The sequence below is a fragment of the Strix aluco genome, chromosome 4 (assembly GCF_031877795.1).
Source record: "Strix aluco isolate bStrAlu1 chromosome 4, bStrAlu1.hap1, whole genome shotgun sequence".
NCBI classification, from domain to species: Eukaryota; Metazoa; Chordata; class Aves; order Strigiformes; family Strigidae; genus Strix; species Strix aluco.
In genome coordinates, this window is record NC_133934.1 from 122,813,704 (window position 1) to 122,837,484 (window position 23,781).

The window sequence follows — 23,781 nt, forward strand, 5'->3', positions numbered from 1 at the left end:
TCTGCACATCATGCAAATTTTGCTTACTTTTTCTACAAGGTTTTCTTCTTCCCCAGAGTATCTCCATAGCCAGTGTTTCAAAACCTGGTGTGTAAGTGCTCCAGAGCAGGGCCCGCCTCCTCGCATGTGTGTACACACTGCCTGGCACCTTCTCCTGATACCTGAATTGAGGCCTCAAGGCATTACCGCAACACAATTGTTAATAGTAATTACTGCTTTTTAAAAACATTCAGTACATTCAACTTGGAAGGAGGCTACTGTATTTGTGCCCTTTGGATTCCTGTATCTCATTACTCCTCTAAGACTTTATGCAATACCAGCTGCCTAGTGAATTGTCTCGCGCAGAACATTTATCTCACAAGTGATCCTTGGATAGAAAGGATTTTGGTATCTATGATCACTTGTGGGTTGTGTTGTTTATTGTTTTGTGGTTTTCTTTCCTCTGTGTGAGTGCACAAGGATGGTATTGCTGGTCCTGACAATGGGAATAACACAACTGGAAATTGGGCAGCTTTATGAAAGATATATTTCAGTCATCTCATCTGAACAAAGATTTTGGTACCACACTGTTGCAGCCAAAAAAGATCATTCTTAGACTGATGGGGCTGAGTGATTTCAATAATTTATTACTATGCTAAGGTATTTTTTTCTGGAAAATTATTGACCCAATAAAAGACAACTGAGGATAAACAGAAATAATCATTAATACCTAACTAGCTTTTTCTGGCTTAGCTGTGGGTTTTCTTTTGTTTCTGATAATTATTTTGTTATAATCACAGAAATGTTGGTTGGAAGAGACCTGTTAAAATCTATTTTATCTTTTCTCCCCCTCATCCCTCTCCTACCCTTCTTAAAAGTGCAGGGACCAGGCGTTGAAAGCACCAACAGAAGGTGCCACAGAAGCTTTGGACTCCCCAGGCAGACTGAGGACGTGGTTGTGTCTCCCTTCATAGCGCTCTGCCCAAAGCAGTTGCTCTTCTGCCATTCCCAATATCCAGCTGCTGATTTATAAAGATGATAATTAATGAGTTATTTGTAGTAGGGTGGGAGGAATATTCTTTATAACAAACTAATACTACAAATTTTTAAGTTTTCAGCTGGCTTACCAGCAATGCAGATCAAACACTGTCAGTCATCTGCTATCTTGCCAGAGAGGGAATGTGCCTACTATTCGAATAGCAAATATTTTTTATATGGTAACATTACTGTCTCTTAAGGAAGTATGAGAAATCTCAGAAAATTTGCAGTGCCTCAGACTAAAATGGGGAGATTGATGGACTTAAAGTCCTGCAGTGAAGTGACATTCATTCATACTGCTGCATCTCTGGACAAATTATTGTGCCATATAATTAACATTTTTGCCTCATTTTCTTTTTTCTTTTATAACTAGAAAAATATTTTTCCCTTTGTTGTAGAATTGCATAATGAATGTTGTTCTGAAAAGCAGCGAAAGTCTCCCTGTAGAGGCTGAATTTCAGAAGTAGGGGGTTGTACCTAAATAGAATGAAATGTTTCAGAAAAACACAATAGTCTTCCTGTTATACTTCAACAGATGTCTCAAGGCAAGTCATTTTATAAACCAACCAATGTGAGATGGATAAGTAGATAAATAATTGTTGCATACAAAACAGCTTCTGTTTCTTTTCCCTGAAGGGTTTCAGGCCTCTTATATTGGCTTATGCTATATTTCAACATGGACAAAAATAAGTCTGGCTTCTCTTTGAAACCTTTTCAAACTAGCCATCTGCTTTGCCAGTCATACTCAGATCTATACCAATATTTTTTCAGGGTAGGTGTAGCATATGAGTTTTTAACTCTTTCTAGTTCTTCTTGTTTTATAACTTGTTCTGTTGTCTTTTTTTAAAAAGGGAACATTTGGAAGAATTTTATTTAAAATAAATTTCTGGCACAACCAAAAGCAGACAAAAAACCCCCAAATACTACATAGTCCTAGCTATGTAAAAGGTAAGATGTTGAGTATTAGTGACTGTGTTCTTTGATTTGATACTTGTTGGTTTTTAAATGCTAGGTAACTTGTGGAGGGGTCAAGGGAGAAGAGAAGGAAATAATAACTTTACTTTTTGTGGCGTAGTGCCCCTTGCAAAATGGACGTGTCAGCTGTAATTCTGAGGATACAATGGCAAGAATTTGTATTTTCTGAATATTGATGAAAAGATGTTTGAAGCTCATGAAAAATATATTAGAAAATATGCTGAAAGATGTTTTGGCTGGCTGGTTGGCCACTGATAACCGTGCAGTGTCAAAGAACATTGTTTTGCTGCTAGGGTGTTTATTGTAGGAGGGAAGATATTATTTTCAGTTATTAAAGGACAACTATTGACGCTGATGTTGACATAGAGACTTTCAGGTCTTAACATTGTTGCAACAAAATTTAGCTCTTTGGTATTTTGAGTCTTGATGTGGTAAACTTAGTGTTGAAAAGCAGGTGCTTAGGACCGAGATGATGTCCCTCTTGAGTGACTGTGAATTAATATTCACTGGGAGAGATCTGCTCTGGTCTTTGAGGGTGCTGGAAGTAAGAATCTTTCTGATTGTTGGTGTTCTACCACATCCTCAAGTGACAGGGCGGAGAAAGACTGAGGGAGCAGAATCATCATGGTATGAGCAGATCTGACCATTGAGAGGGTTTTACCTGTGATTTGGTTCCAGCCACAGCAGGAAAACGGAAGAGGAAATAAACCATCTTTCACCTTGCTGCAAGCAGAGCAGTGGGCATTGAAGGCGGCTATGCAGGTGGATATTGAAGATTTCTTAAACATTGATGCAGAAACATATCTCTAACATTGAAATGTTACTTCATATCAAGTAGCAAAATAAACCCGCTTTTGTAAGTAGTTCTAAATAAAGGCAGACATCTGCATATGTCTAAAATTTGCCTGCTTTCCCCAGTATGACTTTTAAGTACTGTGGTTTTTGTTTTACAAACCTAGGTTGCGACTAGCTGAACCTATCACCGATAACTGAGAAAGGAGGAAAAGAAAAAAACCCTGAATGGTTCAAGCAGCAATAGTTGCAAAACCTAGGTCATCAACTTATTGCTGGATTATTTTTAGAGAAATACCCAAGATGTTCAGGAGCCCAAAGGCATTTGGCATCTCATCTCGCTCTTCTTGCACCTGAAGGTGACATCTGGGCATCCTGCTAGCACAACATGTCTCATACGCTATTTCTTTCTTGTGTCGTCATTGAAGAGTTTAGAGAGCTGGTGTGTGGATTTAAGTTGTAGGAAGTGCTGACACTCCCATGCAGCTGCTGTCATTGCAGAGCCCTGGTCTGATTGTATGCCAGCATTTTCACATGACAATTCTTCTCTGCCATAATACTCAAATATTAAGCTGCTTGTCAGCAGGGAACTGTAGACTGGGAAGTTGGAGGTCAAATCTTCATTGAAATGCTAAAAATATAGACTAAAATAATGTGTTTTATTAAGGAAATGCTGCTATGACCAGAAAGTGTGTGTTTGTTGCAATATGAAATTGGAAAATGTTGTTATGCTTTTTGGAGAGAAAATAAATACATTTGAAATGGGTAAGTTGCCTCCAGAAACCTAGAGCTGAACTTTGAAGGGCTTTTCTGGATTATAGCAGTGCCCTGGAGTTCCTCCTGAGGTGAGATCAAGTCTACAGAGATAGGTCTTGCATGTAGCTATAGTAAAGGAGACACAGCAGACTATGCATAGGAGAAATGAAGCTTTATTCCCGTGCCCCTGGTTCTTACAGGTGGGAGACATCCAGTATAGAGGCCCAGAGATCTGCCCGAGAACAGTGGCAAAGTTGGAAGTTGAACTCAGGTTTTGCAGGAGTTCAACAAATGCTTAAACCACAAAACCAGCCTGCATCTCAGATCACTTCTGAAGTGAAGATGATGGGGTCAGGGTGGAAGAGTTCAGCTGATTTAGGAGCCAGTCAGTCCTCTTGATATTTCTCATTATTTGGAAAAGAGGAGAAAAAAATTAAATACAACATTTTGTTTGCTTGTTTAAGGTTAGGAATTTCTTTAGCTGTATCTTGCCTAGCCCTTTTTGCTAGATTTCACTGAATACTTTTGATAAGAATAAAATGTGGTGGTTTAGTACTCCTGGAAATACAGTATTTCTGTTCCCATCTGTACACTTTTATTACTTCCCTTGCACCGTCTCTGGCACTTGCCTGACCCCTTTGTTGAGCCAGTTCAGGTTACTGGAAGGTTTCTGTTGATACTGCAAAGCATCCAGGGAGTCAGAGCAGGGGAAAAGGCGAGACCTGTGCACGGAAAGAGGGACGTAAGAGCAGGCCTGCCCTTTTTTTGGCAGTAATGAGCTGCTGTATAGCTGGGTTTGTAGAACTGAGCTGTATCCCACAACTTGAGCATTTTGGACCTTCCCTGTCTTCTCCCCCCTGCCACCATTTGCTCCCTGCTTTGATTTCTTGCTGTTTCCTTTGCTGCTTTCAACTGTTTTGCCAGTCTAGGCTATTCATGGTTTGGTTTACCTAGACCCCTCCTAAAAGCTCATTTCTGCCATGTTACCTGTGGAGAGGTTGAAAGAAGGGATATACTCTCTACCAAACTGAGATGTGTGATGTTCTTATGAGTAACAACACAGACCTCATGCTTCCTTCCATTCCTCTCTAGCAGCCTTATACAAATGACTTGGCAGTGATGCATGTGCCCAGGGTTTATTTGGCCCAGTCACTTAAGAACTTAGGAAGAGGGAACTGATTCAAAACCTTCCAAGTTTTGTGTTGGCATTTCCACTAGAACCTCCTTCCCTTCCTTAGGGTTTGACTTAGCACAGTTGCAGTGCTGTTGTTTTCTTGCGAAGGTTTTATCAATGGCAGTGCAAATTTCTCTGCTGCTCTTGTAAATTTACTGTAGCTGCATGAAAAAACTCTTTGAGGCTTTGAGTGCTGTGCATTGGCAGTCTTCAGTAGCTCTAAGGCCATGGCCATGAGCCCAGCATCCACTCTGGATGGTGATCACCAAGTGACTTCCCAGTGATAATGGCTTTCAGTTGGAATTTACTTGACTCACAATTGAACCAGTGACTTAAAGGTGAAAGGCTCAGGCATTGTATCAAATTACTAATCATCCAAACCATCTACACCTTTCAAGCTGTTGATATAGAAGCTGATCGATTTCTTGAGGTATCTTCTGTGCCATGTGTAGACAATTGGGAGTGTTGTGCTAAACTGTGGAGCTTGCTGGCCAACCCTGCTTGCTCATAATTATGTGAGATATAGTCTGTCACTATTGAGAGAAATTAAAAGAATGTCATTTAAGCTATTAATCTGGATGCATCTGCAGATTCCTTATAATAAAAGTAATTGTACATTGGTGTCTTTTAAGTTACCAGGTAACGTGAAAATTTTTTGTGTACCTGAGAATTTGAACAGTCTCTGCAGTCTGTGCGTTGGATAATCTTATGAAATGGAATGACTTAATTTCTAACCTTGTCTTAATATGTATGTGTTTAGTCTAATTTTACAGGAATCACTGTGTTCTTAGCTGTAACTGCTACCTGAAAAGGTCAATGTTTTACAAATAATGTTATGATTATTCATGTGTATCTATCAGTATCACAAAATAGGATGCAAGGCTCAAATTTTCATCTCCTGCAGATGTATAAACCTGAAGGAACTCTGCTTGCTTCCGTTGAAGTTTGCAGTGATTTAGCAGATTGTGTCTTGCTTTACAGGGTATATTTAAATAAATTCTGTTATTGTGATGTTTATATCTGGTGCTAGAAGGGACAGAAAACATAAGAGTAGTATTTCTTTGTTGTAGTCATGTATGCCAACCTAATACTTTTGCTTTCTGTCTTTCTAATATTTATGCAGTATTTAACTTGACCAACAATGTGGATTTGGAGAACACCAAAAAGAAAATGGAGCTGTACCAGAAGGATAATAAAGAAGTCATTCAGAAAAATAAGATAAAACTGGTTAGTTAACTTCTCCTCTCTCCTACAATTTTTATTCATTAGGTAAAGGATTGAAGGATTTTCAAAGTGGAGTGCTTCATGTAATGTCTTAAAAACAAGTCAAACCTGAAGGCACTGTCTAGATTTCACTTTGTATTCAAAAACTGTAATATGCTAATGTTCTGTGATATTGATACTTAGTGCTGTGTAAAGAGAGTAAATTGATAGTTGAAATGTAGTTATGCTTTATTTTGGGAAGGGCTTGAAAGGAGGGACAGTTAGTAAAGTCTGCATCTAATACATCACCACCGCATGCGTGCTGGCAGTGTTGTTGGACAATATCCAGGAGAGACCAAGTTCATTCCTATACCAGGACAATCATTCCTTTCTCATCCAAAGGAAAAAAGAAATCCAGACGCAGACATTATGAAGCTCCCAGGAGAGAGTTGTAAAATTGAGGCAAAGCACAGGTCTGGTTTATGCAAAGTCTAAAATGAAAGATGTTGAAACAAACATTAAAACTTTTGTTCAAGAGCTGATAACAATAATGTCAGGACTATTGTATACATGATGTGTGTGCAAAACACATGGTTCTTTGAAGATTCATTCATTAAAATGCAGCTCAGATATCATTTTGTTCTTTCAAAATAAACTCGCAAGCATTTCTTTCTGTAAGAAAAGTTTAATCTGTTAAATATTTTTTCAGTATAAAAATACACATTGTTATCAGTTCTTGAAGGAAAATGTCTGCCCAGAGTGTGACATAACAAGGTTTTGTGTTTGTATTCCAGTTGCACTAAGGACTTGCTTTCAAATCAGTAGGGGTGAAATCCTCACTCCCCTGAAGTCTGTGGCAAAACTCCCAGCGATTTCTTTAGCTCTAGGATTTCACAGGAGGAGATTGGAATCTGAAAAATGTTTGTTTGAACCTCTTCCTTTTAAAGGCAAGGAAACTTCCCTAGGGGTCCATCTCTGATCTGTTGTCCTGTCTCTGATACTGTGCAATATCCTATGCTTCAGAGCTTGAAGAGACCTGCCAAATCTTTGGCTACATGTCTTATTTTACAATGTAGGTGCAACTTCTGGAGTCACCTTGAGAATAGTGCGCTTTGCCTGCAGCCCACCTTCTGTTCATGTACGTGACCCGCAGACAGCCTGTGTGATTATATCAAGCAGCACAGCAATACTCTGAACCCACCCAAGCCCCCTGGGCCTTCTGTTTTCTGTACTGGATGGTCTTGCTGTGCTGTCTAGTGGAAGCTGGGCAAGCCTGCGTGAATCCAGACTTACTGGAGATCTGGAGACATTTCTTTTTTATTTCAACATTTGAAACATTCAACATTTCTTTTTCAACAATTGAAACATAATAATAGACTTGACGCAGATGCTATTACAAAAACTGCATGATCTTGCCCATAAATTTACCCCTCTCCCAAAAGCTGAAAGGGTGCTTTCTCTCTCTAGCTCTTTTTGGCAGGTTTTAGAATGTCTTTACTCCATAAATGGTAAAAGGTGTCCTGATTTCTCACCTAACCTTCTTATGGCCATTGTCCCTTCATTCTTGGACTCACATAAATTTTTCTGTCCACTGTAATAGTTTGCTTCTGAGGAATATAGATACTCCTTGTCCCTCTTGGTGTTTTTATTACCCTTTGACTGTTCCAGTTTGAATTTGTGTTTGGCAAGCAAAAGGGACCAGAATTGAATGCAGTATTGTAGCTGAGATATTAACAACTTCTTATGAAAGACCACTGTTTTCCCATCTCTACTGGAAGTACGTTGATGTGATCCTAAGAGTGTTCTTCTCTTGTAGCACTGTCATATGGGAGGTTCAAAATCAGAAGTGGTCAAGTAGTACGTCATATTTTCTCCTCTTTGGTTACTGATGAATTAATGTCTCCAAATCTGTGGCCTTGTAAGTTATTTTGATCTCACTTCTGCTACTTCTGTCCTTGTGAGTGTGTCATTCTTTCTTACAAATCAAAATATTAAGTTACTGAACCAGTCTTATAAATTTACTGTAAATTTGCCACAGGATTTGAATAACTGCCTCTTCTGCTGTCAATACAAGCCATATTTTTCATATTTGTAGCCAGTTCCTAATGACCTTTGCTGCTCATGTACTAACCCATCTGTTAGATCTGTATGTAGGTCGGATGCAGGACCATGCAGAGAAAAAGTTTAGACAAGTCTGGATAAAAAGGTGAAGAACTCTTGGAGAAGGGGTTCTTGTCATTATAAATTGGGTTTTTTTTTATATATATATATATATATATATATTTATATATGCTATTTTTATATATATATATATAAAGCCTTGCACTCTGAGCAGACTACAGTTTTCCCAAAATTGCCTTCTCCCTTAAATATCTGCTATTCTCCAGTCACAGGGTAACTTGTTACTTCCTACTTTGTCACTAGATGTTTAATTTCACTTGCTGCTTTGTTCAATCTTGAAATAGTTTTGTTTGAACTCTGTGATGTGAATGTGTTTGTTTTCTTGATTGTCCTTTCTTGAATGTGGTGAAACATTATTACACTTTCTATTTACTACTTCTGCTGTCATCTTGAGATTAGTCCAGGCTTCACTGTGATCATCTTTATTTCTTTAGAAGTTGGGACTGTGTCTAGATTATCTTTAAACTTGATACAACCCTTGCTGCCTACTGAACTTCTGTTTTACTGTTTTGTTTGGCCTTCCTTTCAGAAAGAATTTGATCTGACTTGTGACAATTCTTCCTTTTTCCTGTTGTCTGATCTGGTTTAGGTTTGTATATCAGTTTACTTATTTCTGACTATAATTTTTCTGGGCTGGTTCCTCAGACTAGGTCTGTCAGGACTTCCCTACAAGTTTTCTTCTGTTTCAGCGCAAATTCCAGGCTGTCTTTAGACATAAATGTAGAAGAGGTTTGGAATGTCTTAAAAGACCCTGAGCTCTTCGATTCTGTTGACTGAACTAACTAGATCCCTTAATTCTCAGAAATAACGTCAATTAGCAACTTGGGGATTTTCTTGTTTTCTTCCTTTCATTAAATGCAAACAGAATCCAGCTTCAGGTGGTCACTGGTTGGTGACCAGCTTTTTACCCGTGTCACTGCTGGTTACAAAATGAAAGCAGCTTCTGTTGGCTCAGTGTCAGGTGACGAGATCTGTCAGCTCTTGCATCCAGGAGTAACTGGGCCTCACTGGCATCCATTGGTTTGATCTGCCTGGTAAAGGGATGCTTTTCATCATATTCTGGCCTATATCAGATAGATATGCTCTATGACAAAACTTTATGATAAGAACAACTTTTACTAAGCTCTTGGCTGCAGTGATGTTTTGCTGAAAGTGTTTCCATCGATAAATAGTTCATTTAAGCTTTTTATAAAATTTTAATTATCTCTCTGTTTTTACTGAATCTCCCTTTGCTTTAGTATTTTTGATGGGGAAGATTTGGAAAATGTTTCCCGTCTTTTTGTCCTATACCTTGTTACAGCCACACTGACATTCTTTTGATTCCCTCTTCTGTATAAAATTGTTTAATCCTTTTATTTTTCTCCTGTGTTTGAACCCTCTTCTTCTTATTCTTTCACTGTGATTTTCAAATACAGATTACTTAATAGCTTACAGGTTAAAAAAGACTTCTCAAGAAGTAAGTTCTGAAACAAAAACTAGTCACTTCATACTAGTAATCTCTTTCTTTTCATCCCATGTAATGCGGCTACGATCCAGGTTATAGGAAAAATTCTGCATTTTCTGGGAATGTGACATTTTTACAGTTCATGCTGAAATATGTTTTACCTTACAAGCTTCTCTATTAATATTCACAGATTTGTAATGTCTTATTTTTCTTCTACACCACTGATAAGCACACAGTGTACTTTTCACAGAAGATGCAGCTGATGGGATGATCAGGAACACTATTGTGGAATTGTATTTTTGGTCATCCCACTTACATCACTTGAGATGTAGGATGTGTGGGAGCAAAGAGGGGTTCATTGTAGAGTGAAGTTGTAAGGAAAATCCATTGTCATCCTGTAACATTGAAGGAGCCAAGATCCAGACGGTTACTTCCTACTACAGAGAGCAGTAAAGAAAAAAATCTAACTTTGCACTGGACAGTAAGAGGAGGTAGAATCATTATCCATAAGTGCCTTAATTTTATTTAAAATACCACCTTATTAGTACCTAAAATTCTACCTGAAAAGGTAGAATTTGGCTGCTTTCTTATTGCTTGTTCTGTTCCTAGGTCCTTTGGTAGGAAGTAGAGCTGTGGGCAAGCTCTGTCCACCCAAGGCGGAAGATTGCTACGAGTCTATTTCTAATTTCCATTTCAGACGCGTGAGCAGGAAGAGCTGGAGGAAGCTTTAGAGGTAGAGCGACAGGAAAACGAACAAAGGCGACTCTTCATACAGAAAGAAGAACAATTACAGCAGATGATAAAAAGGAAGAATAAGCAGGCACTCTTGGATGATCTGGTGAGTAACACAACCAGAGGCTTTGAATGCTCCTTAGCAGAGCAAGCAGTAAGTACACTGACATTCATTTCTATCACGGTTAACTGTGTGGAATTAACGCATCTGCCCCTTTGTTTCCTGTCTTGGATGTTTTGTGTTACTGTTCTCTCACCTATTATTCATTTCAGTGTTGCAAACAACTCTGGTTTTGGTAGGCTAAGGACTGGACGAAGAGTGTTTTGGGGATTTATAGACTTAATTGGACTCAATGTTTAGAATGTCCAGTGCTGGTTAGAAATTAATTCTAGGAAAGCATTCTTGGCTGTTTCAACACAAAATTAATCTTGGATAAGATTCTAGCAAAGAAAAATGCAGGAGGGTTTTTTGGTATTTGAAGGAGGCTGTTTTCCTGGTTCTACCTGTTTTGTTTCTTTTTGGGCTTCGTTTATTTTCCTAGTGAGCTTCCATTGAAAGCTCTTTTCTTGTCACTAATTGACATGTGGAGGTATATTTCAGAAATTGCTGTAATGAGTCCAGCCACTTTACCAGTTTACTTATAGTTGACGTTTGACTGCATACATGAAGAAGAGCTAGTATAGAAGTCTAGATTTCTACTTAATTCGTTGACAGTATGAATAGCCACAGGCTTGGACTGTGACCAAGGATGGCTTGCGTTAGTATAGCGACTACTCTGCCTTGAACCTGATGTATGGTGGGTGAGGTTCTGTCATGTCTGAAGCCTGCTTGTTTTGCCTTCAGCTGATGACAGCTGCATCTGCTTTGGTGCATGGCTGATCATGCAACTTGTGAGGGGGGTAGAGAGAAGCTACTAGGTTGTTTTGGCCATGATGTGAACGCTTAATGCTGTTGGCTTGTTAAGCAGTCCTGAACAGTGGTTGATAATCAGGTCTGTTAAAGCAAAATGGTAATCAGGAGCTATTTCATGAGCTCAGCCACCTCTACAATGGGAAGATGGTGGAGAACAGGGGACACTGACCTCATGAGTTGTTCAAGCATTAGTCAACCCTTTTTGAGTCAGAGCACCTAAATGATAAGTGATCCCTTTGTATTCAAAAACTACTAAAAGAAGATCTCTTGCCTTGAGTGTGTCATGTTCTCTTACTGCAAACTTCTTGTGTATGAGTTGCTCCTTTTGAAGTGAAAAATCTTGGATTCATTTGAGGGGTGTATTGACAATTGAAGAAAAACTCAGGCTACTTCTAGAAATTGTATTAATCTTGTCTTTGGCTGAATTTACTACTGATTCTGCATCTGAAATGCAGTGATGATATGTGGGCATAGAGAAGCTCAATAAATGTGTTTACTGAACCAAGATTCACATATCCATTTTTTTAATGCATGCGTTTGTACAGACATGCATGCACACACATTCACATGCTCGAACAGCCTTGAGAACAGTCTGTGTGTAACCTTGAAGGAAACCAGAAAAAAGAAGTATGTATGCATGCTATGTCTACATCAATGTGGTTTAAAGCTGCTTGGCAGATTTAAATCAGTTTCTTATTTCAGTTTATCTCACATAAATATAATGTTAATTCCTGCTTTGTATTCTTAGTTCTTATTCAAGATACAGATGCTTTTCTACTTTTCCTGGAAAAGTAGAGTTCCGCTTTGAACCAGTGCAGAAGACTCTGACATGAAGAGAGCATATTGATGCGCAGTTTAGGAGCTTCAGGGCCTCCTGAAGAGTTGCCTTTTTCTAAGCTAGGAGTCCTGGCAACCTGTCATTGGTTTTGCTGAAAGGAGCTGGTTTTTCATTTTTTGTGGACAAAAGCAGAGATGAGCAGAAAGGTTCTTTTACAGGCTTGAGGCATTTTCCCTTTGCATCCAGCATTCTCTTTTCACTTTAAAGGTAAAAGTGCTTACAGTCCACACAACTAGATTTGGGTAGTGGATCAATCAATAAAAACTCCACTATAAACTTGAATTTAATGACACAGAATAGGTATTTTGAACTGGTTTCCAACTTACTTCAATCCTGTTCTAGAATATACTCTTAACTTACTAGAGACCAGTGGTGGTGTGTGTGTTGTTTCTTTTTTTCACAGCAGTTGGTTTTACTGGAAACCTACTTTACCAGATGGCTTGTGGAAAGAATGGTTATAAATAATCCTTAAAACATGACCAAAATAGGTAGTTTTAGCTGTGATTGCATATGTATTGCTATTAAAACATATCTTAATATTCTAAAAACAACAGAAAGGTGATTTTTAAAGGCTGAGGAAGGAAACTGGGCGATTTTAAGTTGTGTGTCTGCTTATGAAGGGGCACTGTCAACTTAAATTTGAGCCAGAACTTGTTTTGTAATACTAAAGGTTTATAAAACCAGAACTGAAGTGTTTGTATAATGACTTACAAAGTCTCTGGAAAACCAGCAGTTGTTAAACAAATAAACATTTCCTATGGTTTCTGAAGTCCCTCTAATGCTGCACTGCAAATCTGAAAATGAAGCTGATAAGTAAAACTTAATTGAGAAATGCAGCAAAAGCCAAGCATAAGCAGTAGCAGTGTAAAGAATTACATTTTAAAAAAAATCTTTTATCTGTGGTTGCTGGTACTGTGCTAAAACAACAAGGGTTGAGTTCTGGCTACAGTGATACCAGTGGCAAAACTACTGACTCAGCAAGATTGTGAGTGTAGAGGAAGGTGGGAAGCTGACATGTCACCCGTTGGTTTTGAATTGTCTCTCGGATACATCACCTGGCATTGGGAACCTGCAGCCCACGTGACCTGGTCGCTTTTTTCAAGATTTCTGTGCCCTCCACACTGGGCAGCAAGAAAAAATTGAAAACAAATGTTTTGTGTGGTGCAGATAGAGGTGTTGGGTCTTTCCTCTTCCAAGAAGAGAATTCTACCTTTGGTGCTTAAACCCTAATGACTGAGGAGATTCACAGTTTCTTATATGTATTAGTTACGGTATTATCATATTGAGTAAAGTTCTCTACAAAAGTTTTTGAGAATATTGTCCCATCTTCAAAGAGCTTATAATTTAGATAGTCGAGAGGCAGGGAAGAAGGCACAGAAATGTTAGGTATTTAAAATGGTGTGCAGCAGGCTCTGGTTCCTGGTCAGCCTGGGGAGTGCAGTGGCTCATGCAGGACGGACTGGACCTGGGGCCAAGGCTCCACAAACCTGTCCTGGGCTGGGAGCGGGGAGGAGAAGGCCAGAGTCGCTTGCTGGGGAGGTGAGCAAGGCATCGCAGGCGGCTCAGGCTCTGCAGGCTACTGGAAGAGCAATCAGGTGCTTTGCTTGGACTGGTACTTGTTGCCTGGTTTGCCTCCTAGTACTAAATTAGGCAGATTTTGTATTACCTTAATTACACATTCTTTTACAATAAAACCTCTCACTCTTAAAAGCACCTTGTTGTAACTTAGACTTGTAGTCTCAAATGCATTTTAATGCATTTATATAGTATTGGAAGAGTTATGTGTGTGTTTTGTTTTTAACCTAGACTTGAATAATTGGGGCTGAGTAAAATATTAAAGCACTTCCCTTATTTACTGTATAAACTCTCTCACCTGTATACAGAGGATTACAGATCTGCTCTTAGACGTCTTCTGTGTTTTGGGACTTGCCCTTACCTCTTCAAGAGCCCATACTTCCCAGGTACGAGTAAAATGGCATGGCAGCACGTGGCAAAGAGGTTTTCCGCTGTGGCATAGCTCGGAGTCAAGCAAAGGGCAAGGTGTCTTAAAGCCATCAAGCGTCCCCACTTTTACTAGAACCTCAGGGTTTTTAGAGATGTCAGAAATTTTTGCATATAACTAGCTTTGTTCATAGTGTTGGACAGTTTGTTTTCCTGTACAGAAAACTGCTAGTATGGATAAATGCTTACAGGATTGGACCTTTCATGTGTGTTAATAGTTAACAGAAGGGCTATGTGCATATTCAAAAGGACAAACAATGACAGCGTGGTGGCTTGCTGGCATGGTGTGGGTTTCCCACAGTTGTGTAATCTAGTTACCGGTCATTGTGTGAACTCTTGAGAAGTTGGTACAAAAATTGGCTTTCTCAGTTATTGTATTAGAAATGCAGTGAAAGTTTAAGGAATATGAGAGGACAAAATAAACCAGAGAATGCTTCCCACTCTTCCCTCCTCCCCTGGTGCATTAAATCTGATGATTAAAAGAATCCAACATCCTTAAGCTGTGCTAACAGCTAGCAGCACATGCTGCTGCGTGGTGGCTATGGACATGTAGAACACTTTGAAGATGCAGACTGTAAACTAGTGCATTCATGGTCCACATTTTCTCCCAGCTGTACAGAAATGGGATGTCTCTTACTATTATAATTTAGGTTTTTTAACCTCTTCTCTCCCCTCCTCCCAGTTAATCAGAGAAATGCGAGTAGGATCCTGTGCCTTAGTTGTTGTATTTGTGACTCTGGACCAGATCTCGTCATGGTGAGATTTTTCTGCTTTTAGCACTTGCAATCTAGTTGTAAGACAAAGGGAGTGTAACAAAAAATAGAGAAAAGGGGATTGGAGAGTGATGTGAAAAGTCAGTGTACAACGTGACTGTTGTTCATGATCACTTCAGAAGATTTCTCTAGGATACCATAAACAGTAAGGCATCTCATGGCATTAAAAACTTCCAACTTCTTACCCTGAACTGAATAAGTGAAAAATCACAGTCCAGCTTATTAAAGTTTGTTTGGTTTTGTGAGTAACAAATATGGTTCATAATTCGGTATTTGCTTGGTTCTGTGAAACAGAAGTGTACGTGACGTTTGAGGGCCTTGGGAATAAAACACTGCGCTAGAGCAGTTGGGGAAGAATCCATCTGAACTTCATCCCTGCTCTCAACTTTACGGTCATTCTAGCTAGAAAGTCTCAAGGATGTTGGTGTGCATGTGGATAGTCTCATTAGTTTATTAGAAAATTCCTTGGCCAATAGTTTTCTGACTCTCTCAAGAATGCAGTTACATACATATATGTTAATAATCAGTCTGTTCTGAGAGTTTAAGTAGTTCATTTGCTTAACTGTTCATTTTACTACTTGTTATATATATTTTTAAAAATTGGCTGGCTTCCCTAAAAATAAGTTGGTGAAGGAGAAAATAAATATGCTGTTGGTTGCACTCACAATAGTGCCATTGTGCAACGCAGAGCAAGGATCGTTTCCAAACGGCCTCAGGTGAAATCTAATGGGAAACAATTTCAAACCGGTCTGAGTTCATTGGTAGAAAGAATGTGTCTTAGATAAACATCTGATCCAAGTTATACTACTTGGTATTATTCCTTCTCTGATTAAGTTCTAATTTTTTTTATTTTAATAAATATAGTTGCATTGACCAGTTGGAATAAGGAGCCTATTATATTGTCTTTAATGTGGATTCTATAAAAATGGTTGTTTGCAGGTTACTCTGATTTATGGGGTTGCTGCAGCTTTTTCTTATTACTGAAAATGATCGTTTTCTGTAAACTGTTTCTCATAGAGAGGATACTTAGCATTATGCTGCTCTGCTAGTGATGGCCTTTCAGACACAGCTTGTGGTTTTGAAGAATATGCAGTGTTAATTAATGTTTGTTTTGGTTCAGCATTCAAATTTGTGCCTCATATGTTTACAGGAGAGCTCCAGTCTTCCTGCTTCACTGCTTTTAGCTCAGCATAAGGACAGATCTACTCACCTAGAAATGCAACTGGAAAAACCCAAACCTGTCAAACCAGTCACGTTTTCCACTGGCATCAAAATGGTAAGACTTGTTTGTTTCTTTTTTTTAAATGCCTTTCAAAAGACTGAGGATTTCCTCATATGAAATTTAGAGGTTATTTAAACCTGAGTTGCATATTATATGAAGCAGACTGTTCTCTTCCAATTAAGTAATTAGGAATTAATCAAAGAATTTAATCATTCTGCTGCGTGGAATATATGGAATATTTTCATTGCGTAGTTGTCAAAAAAACCAAGTTATACCTCTTTCCCTGCAAACTTGTGGTGTCCTTGAATTATTACTGTCTCATTTGTGTACCAATTCTGGAAGTTGAAATTTTGGAAGTTCAAGAATAGCCTGCACTTTCTTCAGATATACTTTAAGCACTGGAATAATCTGTGAATATGAGATAGTTTAGAAAATGATACTGAGTGGTTAAGGATGCTATTTTCATTGTTATTGGACTCTAGGAAGCAGCATGTATTTTTGCAAATGTGTTACTGCTACGGTCACAGTTAAAGATCTGTCAGCATTCCTGTTCTTTATCACAAAATGGTACAAGTACGCATCAGCCTGTGTGTAGAAATGTAGTTGGGAGGGAGTGGTTTAGGGCTGGGAGCATGAGTTACTGATCTTTTTTGCACCTGACTGCTTTTCCTTTTTTTTTTTTGTTAAATGTTTGCACTTTTTTTAGACTTTGTATTTTAGAATTCATAATGGTAAATGATGTCTTGAAAATAACCAACATTCTCTACCTCCTCAACAAACCAAGAAGTCAGCAAAGCAAAAACCTTTTCATCAAGCTAGTCTCCTGTCAATTAATCAATTTATTTTGTCAGGGATATCTGTGCTGTGTTCATTATTCCCCAAAGAGTTTACAGTGTAGAAGCATTCACCGCTTATTTTTCCAAAAGTAGTGTCAGCTTTGGCAAAGTTGTGCAGATTGTTTTCTTGTTTTCCTGTAGTATAAACTCTTACTCCTTTTTCTTTCACAATCTAAGAGTTTGGGGAAGATTGATAGGCTCTGTGAGATGTTTTCTGTTTGTGTAGAAAAGCTAATAGAAAATGTTTGTTCTGTTTAAAAAATGTTCTAACTGAATGCCTCTATTTTTCCTGCTGTTAAAATATGTTGTCAGAATTTCTTAAAGCTGCTGGCCTTCCTTCTGGGAAGAGGAAGAAGATAAGCTTATGCTACATGATGAGGACAATGGAAGTACTTTCTAATGCATTTGTAAATGGATATTAAATGCAGTATGTGGTAGTGGGCATTTCAAATCTGCAACCCTAAGTAAACTTCATCCAGTAATGGTGAAAAACTTGGGTGAGGAGATTTCTAGCATCATGACATTTAAATCTTAACATCTGGAATAATAAGGGAGACTCCAGATAACTGATTGATACTTTATCAGTGTTCAGAAAGCGTGAGTAGATGACTAATTTAATTTTAGTCCCAAACCAACAAACTAAAAAAACTCACCCTGACTGACCTTAGTCCTAGATTAAAAAAGAACAACTTAAAAAAAAAAAAAAAGTTAGGAATAAGTACAGTTAACAATAAAGTTAAGGATTTGAAGTTGGTGACTACTATTTATAGAAAATGGATTACATCAAGCAGAACAGATTTTACACCGATCAAATTACAGGTTTTCTTGAGAAAGATGAATGTTTCCATATTTTCTTCATAGGGTGCTTGATTTAGTTATTACATGACTTTGATTTTTAGAATAATATAGAAATTACATTACACAATAATAACAATATTGAGATTCTGCACAATAGATGAATTAACTGGCTAACTTGTAATTTCTGAAGTAGTTACTGGATACCACAACATGGGAATATTTCTGTGGGTGTTCTGCTAGGACACAGTTCAGTGTTTGGAAGCAGATGTTGAATTTCTATGGATGACATGCAAGTTGGCAGCTTATAGACTGCTTTGACAAGCTGGCCTCGTTTGAATGAAATGTGTTTTAATATGGCTAAATGCAAAATTATAAATAGAGGAGTAAATAACAGGCTCTGTGAAGAGGATTTGGAAGTTTAGCTAAGCAAATACAGCAATTTGACTCTTAGCCACAGCATGTGTGTGTGGGGGGGCCTTGGGTATGTGAATAGTACAGCAATAAATAGGAAGGACTTTTCCTTCTGAATGCAGTGTTAGGAAGACTCATGGACTGAAGAGTTCTGCTGACTGCATTTTGAATGCAAAAACCAGAAAGAATGCAAAGAGGAGCCACAAAGGTCCTTTCAAAGGGAGAAAGATACGCTTTGTACTGCTTTCTGCTTCTAGTTTAAGGGAAGGTTAAGATATGACTCAATTTACAGTAAGTACCTCCTTAACACAGAACCTGCCAAATCTGAAACTCTAGCAAGAACCAGTAACCTTAGTTAAACAAATAGTATCTAAATAGGAACTGAAGGAACAAATAAGACCTAAAGTTCACAATGTTCCACTGGTTAATTTGCCCTACTGTTAAAGTTGACTCTGGAATGCAATGAAATCTCTAATTCTTCATGTTTTCAGATTAGGACTGGGATGCATCTTGGAAAGTTACTGTAGTCAAAATTGTCCTACTCAGAACAGAGTTGCTTTTGTAAAAAGCAATACTGCTTACTGTACATGATTCAGTGTGGTTGATGATCCGTGACAGTGTATTCTAGTGACAGCATAAGGTGAATTCCCTCCTAGCCACTCACCTTATGATATGCTTATGTTCCAGGTTGAGTGTTTTTCTAAAAAACCAAGATGCTCAGTCCATTTGTTTGGCATAGGTGTACACTTGAAATAGGAAGAGCATTTGTTGCACAGCATTCTTGATAGTTGCTTTAGCTTTGCTCCTTTCTAAGCTACGGGGTTCACACCACTTTTATGGGTGGGGACAGCTCTAGGGGAGTACTGAGGATTTATTAAAAAATACAGTTCGAATTAATGCTCTTTTTGGCCCAACAATTCTGCAAATTAACTATAGTTTCCATGAAAAGTCTGGTTTGTGCTCATGAGTTTCAGCAGCACAACTTTAATGAATCACTATGTATGTTCAGCCCCTGTGCTTTTGGGTTTGTTTGGGTTTTTTTAATAGTTTGGCCACTAACCTTTTCTGGTGGGTGTTTTTCCTTAATTTTGTTTCAAAAAAGGGAATTCAGATAGAGCTAACTGAGATGCTGGCTAATCCGGAGCTTGTGTTTACACAAAGGCTATAAAAATATGCCAGTTGTGGCAATCCACTTGTTTTTTTTCAGCTTAAACATGACTCTTTTTCCTGGGATGGTCTTGGTCAGAGATGTTCTTCAGCCTGACTGATAATCAGACATGTTTCTCGGTTTCTGAATTAAGAGGCATGCCCATTCTAGTCTCCTGGGCAATGCTCAAGGAAGTTGGCTCATTTAAGGTGTCATATTAGTGCTGTGGAGTTCCTGTGCTTTCAGGGGGAGGAGGGAGTGTCTTTCACTTGTAAGCTAAGCAAGAGCATCCCCTATAGCACGAGGCAGACAATTAGCTCATAGGGATAGGGTCTCCTTCACTTTTCTTTTTGTTCAATTCGGGTTTTTTGCTCCATTCAAATGGAAGCTGTTTTTTCTTCCAGTCTGCTCATTAACTTTTAAATTTTGTTTCAGTAAATTATATCTTCTGTGCACGAAGCATAGCTTGTTAATCGATCAGTTTGATTTACCTGTGTAGGTGGGGGGAGAAAGTGCTTCAGAGTTTTCTGCTTATCATGCTCATCATATTAAGAAACATGCCTTCAGCATAGCTGAATATTTAAAACAGTCTTATTGAATCTAATCTCAAATCAGTGTAAAGCTACAAAAGAAACCGTAGCAATCTTAATTGTGGCAGCAGTGCTAAAAATACTCTTTCCTGTCAATGCTTGTACTTTAGATTTTAGTAGCTGTCAAAGAGCAAAGGTTGTCAGAAATTAATGTTGTTTCTAGCATTTCTAGGGTTTATCGGTGTGCAAAACAAATCTAAGGTCTGGCAATAGAACCGTTCTTCTGTTTCTTGGTGAATATAGTGACCGTTTCTGGTTGGGAAGTGGCTTTAATGTGAAACTAATTTTAATGTGTGAAAGAGGTGCTCATATGCATTGCACACAAATGGCAATTTGGAAATGCAGCAGGAATTATTTTCATTACAGTAATTTAGGATTTTTTATGTCTTTGGTGTTTACAGGAGTGTAGGAGCCTTTTGGTGTTTGTAGATCTGTGCTTTACATTACCACTGGTTAAAAATGCATAGAAGTGTGGATGTATTTAGCTTGTCTTTAATTCATTGAACTGGGAACATTCAAGTCTTTGAGTCTGTGGCCCATCCGTTTACATGTTTGTAAAAAATATGACTGCCTTAGACTAGCTCAGCTTCATGCTCTCTTCAGCATGTTTCAAGCTACATGCCCTGTCCCTTTTCTGTTCCTTCCAGTTTTATAATTTTTGCTCCCTTCCCCCAACCTCCTGGGAGACTTAGCCTCTAGTGTTGGTATTCTTGAAGTAATTTCATGTAGTTAAAAACTCAATTACCTCTAATTGGATTACCCAAATATTCAGGAAAGCAGCATAGGTGTCCTCTCACCTGCTACCACTTGGGAGAGTTTGCCTTTTTATATTTTATACCTGAGTACTGTAAAATTAATATAATGCATCATTGACCATTCAATTCACAAAACCATTCATGGTTTTTGTTTTATTACTTATTAGCAGTGGGAATATTTATTAATAGAAATACTAGTGCAGTGTGTGGTACATGCTTCGTCATTACCAAGATGGTCGCTACCCCTCTGAATTTGCAGTTTAAATAGATGTGTCAGGGAGGGAGGGGAACCAGATGCCCGGAGGGGATGTACTTGCCCAGAATTAGACAGCAGAGCAGAGGCGGAAGGAGGAATAGGATCCAGCCCTACTAAATTCCTAACCTCATGTCTCTTCCGTTGAGCCGGGCTCCATCTCCTGTCAACAGCACCCCTGAATGACAGTGAATTAAGAGTGAAATACCTGCTTCAACTTCTGCTTCCCTGTCCAAATCACAGCAGTGATGTTACGTTTAACTTTCTGCGTGTCTGAGTATTACCAGGATTTTATTCCCGTTCTTGCAGTTTCAGGCTATTAGTAGCTGAATGCTGGGCAGAGCAATGTGCAGTCTGAAGCAGCTAGAGCTTGCAGAAGGGAGCAGTTGAATCAGTATTTCAGAGGAATGGATCTGTGTCAGACGCAGGATGTCTCGGACACCTCAGGAATGCATGTTACCACCACACTGAGCATAACAAGTGTTAGGGAGTAGCTTTCGTGCAGCATTACACTTACAGTATTATTCTAAGGGGAAATAACATTCTTATTTTACGTTATGCGAAGCTATTTCTTTTAAAACATTGACCTCATCAGCTCAGGTCAAATTAACTGTTCTTCATTATTGCCTTTTCCTACAATATTGCTTCCTGTGCAAACAACTGCTCAGCGGCTGCTCCTGGTTTTCAGTCTGTTTCTTTTATAGCTTGTGGAGCAATTATCCAAAATCCTGTTCCAAACACAAAAAAGTCTGTCAAAATACCTTTTTAATCAATTGTGCTCCTTCAAAGTTGCTTAGACATATGCCAGGTGCTCTGAGGTAAGTGAAGTGCATGTTGCACTAAAATTTAGACTACAACTATTCTGCAGCTCCCGAGAGTGCTTTGCCACCCTGTCTGTGTGATCGGGAACCGTTTCAGCCTTCCAGCCTTGCTTTGTCAATTCTTACTGCTCTGGTTTGGTTGGTTGGTTTGTTGGTGTGGCGTGTTTGGTTGGTTGTGTGTGTTTGTTTTAAAGTGCTTTTAGTATTTGCCTAAAGTTTAAAAAATAAATAAATAAAATCAAGCCTGTTTCCTTCCTTCACTGTTAGCTCAGCTGGTCTATCTTCAGGCTGCAACACTTCAGATGGAATTGATTTCTTTGAGATTGGTGTTTTGTTTTTAATCTTCATTTGGCTCATACTACGCACGTTTCTTTTTTGCGGCTGGGTGGAATATTTCCCTTTTCACAACACTTTGTAGTTTAGAATCACAACAAAATCACCACACTTATTTTCAAGAGGAAGTAGTGTGTTCAGGTGTACAGATCCTCTTGGAATAGACTTACCTGTGTTAGGGAGCATGCATGTAAAGGTAAGATTTTCAGTGGCACTATTATCTCAACCTCCAGCAGGAGTCTGGCTGAATATATACTACAAGGCTGATGCATTGCCCTTGCAGCCTTGGTGTCTGCCTTGCACGATGGCTGTGTCCCAGCTCAGTGCTCAGACACACTGGGCTGGGCATCAGTCCAGTGAAGCAGATCCCCATTGCACAGGAAGCCCAAATGTGCTGGTGAGAGGGGAACCGCAGCACTTTCCAGCAGGTGAAGGTGCTCAGAGAACCAGCATTCTGGCCAAGCAGCCTTCCTGGAGGAGAGATTCACAGGAGGTGCACATTTGGAGAGCAGGTGCACATAGCCCTGTAACACCAACTCTTACTAATGGGATTCTGGAGTTGCTAAGCACCTTCTCATAATTCCTAGTAAGAATATATATTGCATGTTGCTTTAGCTTTGAATTTTTGTCATCAATAGCAGTGTCTTGTTTTTAACAATGAACATTGCACTGATCTGCTGAGAAGGATACCTATTTCTGAAAAGAAAAAAGAGGAAAGAAATGGTGTCTGCTTGGATCTCCACCATCTCTGACAATACCTGGATATGGAATTCAAATATATGAACTGTGTCACACCAAAAATGCTGAATGATAGAATTCAGGTTAGGGCTAATATGCTGGATTTAAACATTGATCTAGAGTCCTGTGATCCACATACTGCTTGCTTAAATCACATGAGATTATATATACAATAGGTCTGCAACTTCAGAGTAGCATGATGGAGAATGATTAGCAGTAGTAAATATATGTGTCATACTAAATCTCTAGCCCTCTATTTAAATAAAAATGTTTTGTTAAGAGTCAAGCACATACATGCTGAACTGTGCTTAAAGTTTTTGAACTCTGGTTTTGAAGTGTATGCCAGATAAACTTTATTTAAGCAATCTATCATCTGAACGCTTCCTGTGCACTCCAGCCCACAGACTGAAGTCTAAAGCATTTAATTGGGTTCTGGCCTTACTAAGTAATTACTGTTATATCAAAGTGCATAAACATTAAGTGCATTATGTTGACTTCATTAATTTTTTTCCTAATATAGGTAAGAAATGTTTTTTGGGGAAAAAAGGCAAAGTAAATGACAGTATTTGTTATTTCCTCTCCCCTCATTTACACAATGCTGGCCTTGGAAAAGGAGACTGGATTTTGAAAATTCAGTCCTACATGTCCCTGTCTGTCTTTGCAGGATTCCTGTTTGGAATGCCTTAGGAAAGATGCCATAGTGGAAATTAAGCTGTTTGGTGGACAGACATAATCAGAGCTGCTTGACCTGATTCTGTTTTATGGTTGGGCTCTCTTATGCTGCGCTGTTAGAATAAATATTTGTTCATTTGCTTTAAGGCTCCTTTACATGGCTAAAGCAGCACATGTTTATATACACATATTAGTATAAATACAAATTAGGCCCATAAGTTTGCACAGCTGTAATGACTGGAATTTAGTAAATGAAATAGTGCCAACACTGTTAATTGTACAGGAGTGAACAGCAAGACCAATGTACTTGTTAGTAAAGCGGCTTTAGCCAGCAGTGGAGCAGATCAGCTCTTCAGCTGTCACTTTGGAATGGAACTGTTCTTAGGGTTTTGGTTTTTTAAATTTT

General features: G+C 38.7%; 1 protein-coding gene across 3 annotated transcripts in view; it reads left to right on the top strand.

Annotated features, from left to right (window-relative positions):
• Window positions 1-23,781, top strand: part of MNAT1 (MNAT1 component of CDK activating kinase) — a 124,730-nt gene that overhangs the window by 39,131 nt on the left and 61,818 nt on the right. For all 3 annotated transcript variants that reach the window (XM_074820918.1, XM_074820919.1, XM_074820920.1), the window contains exons 4-6: window positions 5,838-5,941; window positions 10,240-10,380; window positions 15,950-16,075. In XM_074820918.1, coding sequence (XP_074677019.1) covers window positions 5,838-5,941; window positions 10,240-10,380; window positions 15,950-16,075 — 371 coding nt within the window. The remainder of the gene's footprint in view (window positions 1-5,837; window positions 5,942-10,239; window positions 10,381-15,949; window positions 16,076-23,781) is intronic.